Genomic DNA, 8063 nt, shown 5'->3' with positions numbered 1-8063 from the left:
TTTCTTTCTTTCTCTCTCTCTCTCTCTTTCTTTTCTTTCTTCTTTCTCTTTTCTTTTCTTTCTTTTCTTCTTTTTTTTTTTTTTTTGGAGACATCATTTAGCTGTCCTGAGGGGTTATTCAATAGACAGCTCAGAAAATTGTATTTCTTTGTCAAACAAATTCAGCGGAGACTCTTAGAGGGCCCTCCTGTGGAGGGTCCCTGCTGGTGTGGGGTGAGGCCAGCAGTGGAACTTTGATTTGGCTTTTGCTGAGCTAGTGGTCAAAAGGAATCCTACTACATTAGGGTTATGATAGGAAAAGTACATTTTAGAATATGCCCAGTGGAGCCATCAGATGTTGCTTCGTCCCCAGAGAGCCGAGTCACTGTGGGCCAAGCTCCCATCCCCATGTCTGGCCTCAGCTGCAGGCCCAGATGTTGACAGCTGCCTCTGGAGGGTTATGGGAGCTTGCAAATGCCAACATCCCCATTGCCTGCGGCTGCTTCCATCCTGGCTTCCTGGTGGGACTTTTCCAGGAACTGGGGAATCTGCCTTCTGATTCCAAGGCCCATTAAATGAGCATTGCCTATTTCTCTTTCTTTATCTATAGGAAGTGTGGCTGTTTTTAAAGAACCTCACAAATTAAAAAAAAAAAGAGAGAGAGAGATAGTGAATCTGCTTAAGGGAAGGGAGTATTTTACTTTCTTCCACAGCACAGCCAGACCCAATCCTGATCCTGAGAGACAAACCCAACTATATGGGGCAATAGAAGCTTCAAACTGTCACCTATATTGTGTTGGCAGGACCCTGAATATTCCTGACAGGGGTTTTTGGAACAAGGGAATCATGTCGTCACTGTCCATGGGTGAGGGTTCTGGCTGGTGCTGGAGAACCTTATCCACGGCATTTTTTATTCTTAGGCCAAGTCACAGCTCTTCCTCCAGGCAAAGTCCTTAGTGCTGGACCTCGGGCTCCTAACCCGGGCCTCTTGCCCAAACGTACTTTGGAAGCAAGGCCTTGGAACCCCTATTGAGAATAAGTGGGCAGGCTGAGGTAGCATTCCCTGGAGTTCCTACCCTGTCATCAGCCCGATCCTTGGAAAAACTCCTCTCCATAGATGGCTTACTTGCATTCCCTCTCTCCAGCCCTGACCACAGGATCTCCACGGGAGGCTGCTTTGGCAAGTCTCTACTCTTTGGTGGCAGACCTGCCAGACACTTAAGGCAAACTCTGCCACGAGGAAGTCTGCCATTCCAAGGTGACGCTCTGGTTTCATATGAAGAGTACACGGGGGGCAGGCACTGCCACTAGGTAGACTTACTCCAAGGCAGGAAAAACAAAGTGTGTAAAGAAATACCAGCATCTTTTTAAGTAGGCAGGGCCATGGGAGCAAAGCCAATAGTTGATGCCCTGTGTGAATGGGAAATATCAGTTGACTGAGCATTGAACTTTGCAGAAAAGACTGGATGCTTTTTGCATTTAGCAGGGTAAGTGATAAACATACTGGAGCCCCATGGATAGCCCCCTTTTAATCCCCTTCATAAACTTTTATCTAGAGCTAGCTCTTTATTTTAGACAGGTTCTAGATAAACCTAACAGCAGAGGGTGCAGGATCAGCTCTCCTCATTAGAACACCATAGCACCTTGATGCAAATTTTAGTAAATGCAAGTGTTTACTAAAACCCCACCCCATAATGTATCAATCCAATGGCGTTTTTTTGGTTTTGTTTTAAAGATTTATCTTTCTCTTCTACCCTCCCTCCCCATTCCCTGGGGTTCTTAAGGTTGGGGTAGAATCTTCCCAGAGTGTAATCTTTCCCTTGGATTCCAAATTGTGTCCCCTTGAGCAGAGGTCTTGGCCTTCTGCTGCTATTTCTTTAAATTGATCTCCAGCAGAATTCCAAATGTAAAGGTCAGTAGGCAAGGAAATGGCACTTCTAATAGAAAACAATGTGCACTTTCTAAATTTGAACTAAGCCATTTCCGCTCTTTGATTTAAGTGACTTCCTGGGGTTCCGTGTCAGGCACTGCAGTTGAATCTCTGGCTGGATTCCAACTTAAAATTGCACTCTCTCGGTGAAATTAGAAACTGATCCAGGGTTGGCTTAGCTATTCTAGTAAATAGCATTTAGGCTGAATGTTCAGCTCAGCACTTGGAAATGGGCGATGTGAGTGCCCCTCCAGAGGATTTCCCATCCAAGTTGTCAGAAACTCACATACCTAGGGATTATTAGCCACTGCAGGTTGCTGCTCTTAAGAAGTGGTATTAATAAGTTAATATCCTGCATGTGCAGGCATTAGATACAGTCCTCCCTTCTCTTGTGAATATCTGGAAAAAGGGCTTGTTTATCCAGCTGATTAACTCCATGGGAGCACCCAGAACTGTGTGTTGAGTTCACCACATTGTCCTCAGCGCCTGGCACAATGCTTGGCATGCAGTGCTTATAAGGGTTCAAGAGATCTAAACTTATTTCCTGGGACAGTGATAACTTGTTGCTGCATGCCAGGTAATATGCTAGGTAATAGATATGCATTGTCTCATTTAATCCTCACAAGAGCCCATTTTACAGATGACAAAATCCAAACCTAAGGCATAGAGATGAAAGAACCTCATTCATAGCAATATCACTAGGCAAAAGTGAGAATCAAATTTGAGTCTGGTTCCAGGTATCCTGTGTTTACGTCCACTGAACTGTGTATCTTAAATAAAGAGCATGTTTCACAGTGGCTAAGAGAATGAACTCAGGCTGCCCAGATTTGAGTCTTGCTACTGATAGTTTTGGATAGCTTTGTGTGACTTTGGACAAAATAATTTGAACATGTCTTTTCTGTAAATAGCAAAGGGATAATAGTAGTTACGTTTTATGATTATCATGAAGTCAGTGGCTTAATGTATATGGTGCTTAGGAGAGTACCTCCATCTTAAGTGCTCAGTAAGTGTTATTTCCACCACTGACTTCTTCTCATTATTAACCATCTAAGCCTGGGGAGTCACTGGAAAGTCCACAGAGGGAATTCAGTTGGGCGGTTCCCCTAGACCTGAGGGGGGTGAGGTATTGGCAGGCCACATACTGATGCCTGGAATCCATTCTCTCTTCCTTTCCCCACCACACCCCCAGGGCCCCTAGAAGCCTGTTTCTCCGTACAGTCCAGGACCTCCAGCCCCATGGAGCCCCCGATCCCACAGAGCGCCCCCTTGACTCCCAGCTCAGTCATGGTCCAGCCCCTTCTTGACAGCCGGATGTCCCACAGCCGGCTCCAGCACCCACTCACCATCCTACCCATTGACCAGATGAAGACCAGCCACGTGGAGAACGACTACATAGACAACCCTGGCCTGGCTCCCACCACTGGCCCAAAGCGAACCCGGGGCGGGGCCCCAGAGTTGGCCCCGACGCCCGCCCGCTGTGACCAGGACATCACCCACCACTGGATCTCCTTCAGCGGGCGCCCCAGCTCTGTGAGCAGCAGCAGCAGCACATCCTCTGACCAGCGGCTCTTAGACCACATGGCACCACCACCCGTGGCCGACCAGGCCTCGCCAAGAGCTGTGCGCATCCAGCCCAAGGTGGTCCACTGCAAGCCGCTGGACATCAAGGGCCCGGCGGTCCCACCCGAGCTGGACAAGCACTTCTTGCTGTGCGAGGCCTGTGGGAAGTGTAAGTGCAAGGAGTGTGCATCGCCCCGGACGTTGCCCTCCTGCTGGGTCTGCAACCAGGAGTGCCTGTGCTCAGCCCAGACCCTGGTCAACTACGGCACGTGCATGTGTCTGGTGCAGGGCATCTTCTACCACTGCACGAACGAGGACGATGAGGGCTCCTGTGCTGACCACCCGTGCTCCTGCTCCCGCTCCAACTGCTGCGCCCGCTGGTCCTTCATGGGTGCTCTCTCCGTGGTGCTGCCCTGCCTGCTCTGCTACCTGCCTGCCACCGGCTGCGTGAAGCTGGCCCAGCGCGGCTACGATCGTCTGCGCCGCCCTGGTTGCCGCTGCAAGCACACGAACAGCGTCATCTGCAAAGCAGCCAGCGGGGATGCCAAGACCAGCAGGCCCGACAAGCCTTTCTGACGGTTTATGTCGAAGCCCCAGTGCTCCGCCTGGAAATCTGGTTCCCTTCTGACATCTGGGAAGACTGCAGCAAGCTCAGAAGTTTTAGCCTCCTGAGGCTGACCTTGCTAGTCTACCCACTCCCCACCCCCAGCTTCAGAAGATGCAGAGACCACCATCTACCCTGTCTTCCCCAAGACGATGAAGAAGCACTTTGGGGCTTTTTTTCAGGGTCCTGGAACTTTGTGTCAAACAGACAGTGCAGGGGGCAGGGTGTGGTTTGCGAGGGGTGGGGGGGATTTTTCTTTTTCAGAAGACGGAACACAGATGTGGACACATATCCGGAAGCTGCAGCTGCTTGAATGCCTTCCCAGCCCCTCCTTCTCCATCCCCTCCTCCCTCCCTCTCTCTCTCCCTCTTCCTCTTTTCCATTGTCTTTGGCTCTCACAGGAGCTGGCTGCTTGGGAGGAATTGTTAACTGAGTACTAGGGTACCTTTAAAGAAGACCCTTGGAGTCTTCTATACCTTCTTCTCCTTCCCCACCTCACTGTACCCCACTCTGTCCCTGATGTCTTGGGGAAGGTATAGAACACCCTAGCAGTTCCTATTGTATATACTTGGGAGCCCACTGAGAACAGAGGACGGCCAGTGAGTCCAAGCCTCGTTCTTCTGCCTCCTGGGAGCCACAGGACGGATTTAGGAGCCACTTCTCAGTGCACTTCTCCCTTCCAACGCATCAACTAACTCTTGGGGGTGTTCGCTCACCACACCGTCCTTCGGTTCTCACTGAGTCACAGACTCGCCTGCCCACTACGTGTCGTGGGTTCTCTCTACTCAGATCCCTTCCAGAAACTTTATATGGGTAGACGAAGCCAGGGCGGCAAATGCGAGACCAAATATCATTTTGCCAATGAGTCTGAGGCTGTGGTCTCTGGATCCAGTCATTATGTTTTTATAGAATAATTAAACCAGATGCTAACGGTGTTTTAAAAAATAATAATAAAACAACTTGCTTCCTTTTGGGCCACCCCCAGGAAGGGCTGATTTCAAAATCTGGGGGTGAGCAACCTCAAGGAACACAATTTCCCTCCCCACCAAGAAGAGGATTTTAACAGCAAAGAAGAGAGGCAGCACCTCCCATTGGCAGAATGGCCGCTGAGCCAGGCTGGGTTTGGGTTTCTTCTCTTCTGATTCTGCTGCTCACTGTCATAGCCTTTTGTGTATAGTGATGTGTCTGTATCTTTCCTGTAAATAGAGAGATGATGAAAAAAGAGTCTATTTTAGTGTTAGGAAGCCCCAGCAGGGGAATCGGAAGAGCTTGGAGGAGCTCGAGAGAGGGTAGGGGAAAGGTTTTTCCTGGGGCCACTGGGTTTGAGCCCTGCTTTTGTGCACAGCCACACCGCCCTCTCCCGACAGCCCTCAAAGACTGTAGCAACTCTTTCTCTCAAGGTGCTAAAGGACTCAGAAGGTGCAGCACGTCCAGTGGGTAGGTACTTGTTGCATGCAAAAGCTGTAGTGTATCTGGTCCTTCCTCCCCAGCTGTTGTGTGGGGTTTTTGCTTTGTGTGGTATTTCATTTTTCCCTCTAATGAGAGGGCATGGCCCAAGTCAGAAGAGCTACCACCCCAGGTGAAACTGGAAGCGCACGAGGCAAAGCGTCCGTAGCATCTCCAGTTCGTTCTGTAGGAACAGAGGTACCTCCAGGAAGGAGGCCGCGAGGTAGGTAGCTGTGATAGGCATGCACCTAATGCTTCTCAAGGACTTTTTTTTTTTCCTTCTTGAAGACTAGTAGTAACATCTTATGATTTAGAGTAAGTTAATTGTAACCTTAGGTATTTATTGATTGGAGGAAGGGAGGGTCATATTATTTGGCTTTATTTATGTAGCATTTGCTAGCTTGTACAAGGCGAATGTGAAATATTGCATCTGCGGTTTCCAGGGCTGATTCATGTAGCTACCTTGCCACACGTTGTGACGGATGTCTGGATGTTCTTGAACATTTCAGAGGGAGTGGTAGAAGAAAAAACACACTTTCAGCCAACCACTTAATATGAATTGAATGTATCAGAAGTGTACTGAAGGGACTGGAGATGTTTCCCTCAGATGAGGTGGCCCCAAAATCGATAGTACACATGTGCACACTTTCTGTGAGGCCTCAGAACTTTCCCAAGGGCCCCTCCCTCAAATTCTCTCCATGGGAAACTTGATCCAGTGGCAAGTTGCACTTTGGTGATCTTGATGGTCTACACACCCATTCTGTGGAGAGTCGATTTACATAAGCTGTGTACACACACACACACACACACACACGCCCCACACTGTCTACCGACAGAGACCCTATTTCCTGGCAAACGGCCTCCTGAACCCTGACTTTTTGTGTACATACTTGTAAACACGGATTTTTCTGGGTTTGGGTTTGCTTTTTCCTTTCTCCCCCTGCCCCTGTTCTAGCTTGTTCTTCTTGGTTTGCTTTCAGCCTGCTTGATGGATGTCTGCAGAGCGCTCTCAGAGTCCACCTCGGTGCCCTGTGTGCTCTGTGGTCATGGGAAGGAGCAAAGGAACCATCCTTGGTTCTCCCAGCATGGTTGTGTAGCAGTCACTCAGTATTGTTTTTCTCAGCTTCTTGGCAAAAATTTAAACACACACACACACACACACACAGAAGAATAAAGCTGGCTTGCCTGTGGACCCTCCCCAGCTCGGGCCAGTCGAGGGCCACTGAGGGACCCAGCACTCAGAAACACAACACACGTGTGTAGCTTCTTCTGGCTGAGTGTATTTCCTGTCACCAATGGCCTGTTTGGCTGGACGATGTCTCGGTTTGACCTTTATTGAAAAGTGCTGGCTGGTTCTCACTCCTGTTAAACCCGGGGTGGGTGGGGGTTATGCCTTAACTCGAGGGGCAGCTAGGATCCAGGACCCTTCTCCTAGGGGGCCTTGGCTGCCCGTGTCTATGAAGGACAGCGCTCCAGCGAGCACCCTGGGAACTTTGCTTGGATAGCAAAGCCCCCCAGATAAAAAGATGGGTACAGCTAAGGCTTTCCCGAGCAGGAAGGAGGTGAAGACCAATCCCTTCCTTTGGTACGCACCCCCTCACCGCTGAGATGGAAGACCTTGTAGGACATGGCTGGTGCTTTCAGCCCCGTGGAATCTGTCATTCACCATCATACCTCCAGTGAGGCCCGGCTAGATAATGATTTGTCCGAGATGGCACACGTGGAAAGTGATCTGCACCAGAACCCGGATGACTGTCACCTTGAATCGTCCTGTTCTCCTTCCCTGCTGTCCCAGGAAGTGTCTGGCAGGCTTGTGCAGCGCAGCTCTACACTGTACAATTCACTGGGGCATCCCGTGAGCCTCACCAGCCTTCTGGTTCATGCCTTTGACAAGCATTTTCATGCCCTCTCTGCTTACTGTGACAGTCGATAACGAATCTTGCGTTGCCATTTTCTGCTGTGGGTAACTGCGTGCGGCGTCTTGCCTTCTTTCTCTTCTCACTGTCCCACAGCTTGGTTTCATGTTACAAACAGAAAAGCTGTTCGAGGCTCCCACCCCACCACATCCCGACTTCATTTCCCTCTTCACCATAGCCCACCTTCGCCCCACCACAAAGTTACCACAGAAGGTTTTCTTTGTATAGAATATTTATTTTGAAGCTCTATTTTAATAGTATTTATTTTAGAAAGTCTACTATTGTAAGAGTTCTTCTGTTTGTGAAGAAAAAAAGTTAAAAACTGAATGTACTGATTTAGAAAATATATATAAATATATATTGTTAAATATACACGGGACTGCCGTTTGTGGTGTTTTCGTGTGTTCACTTCCCTGACCTCTTCGCCCAGCAAGACCTCAGGTTTGTCTGAGAATGAGCACCGGATGGAAGGAGTTAGTAAAGAAGAGAAGATCCCTATCTTCCCAGGCTGGGGAGTTCCTTCTAGGACCATTGGAGAAAAGCTACTGTTCATTATGGAGCCGAATCCTGCCAGGAGCTGCTAAAGCCCCCTTCCTAGGAGGCAAGCTGTCCCCTAAACGAGTGTATC

At 49.2% G+C, this 8063-nt stretch overlaps 1 protein-coding gene across 2 annotated transcripts in view; it reads left to right on the top strand.

The window, feature by feature from the left end:
• SPRY4 (sprouty RTK signaling antagonist 4) overlaps positions 1-7814 on the top strand; it is a 15280-nt gene extending 7466 nt beyond the window's left edge. For both annotated transcript variants that reach the window (XM_032241183.1, XM_032241259.1), the window contains exon 2: positions 3099-7814. In XM_032241183.1, coding sequence (XP_032097074.1) covers positions 3146-4045 — 900 coding nt within the window. In that variant the 5' untranslated portion in view covers positions 3099-3145 and the 3' untranslated portion in view covers positions 4046-7814. The remainder of the gene's footprint in view (positions 1-3098) is intronic.
• The last annotated feature ends 249 nt before the right edge of the window (positions 7815-8063 follow it).

This window comes from Sapajus apella, unplaced genomic scaffold, assembly GCF_009761245.1.
Source record: "Sapajus apella isolate SASKATOON/1434 unplaced genomic scaffold, GSC_monkey_1.0 scaffold1, whole genome shotgun sequence".
NCBI lineage: Eukaryota > Metazoa > Chordata > Mammalia > Primates > Cebidae > Sapajus > Sapajus apella.
This window is presented reverse-complemented; position numbering and strand designations above follow the sequence as displayed.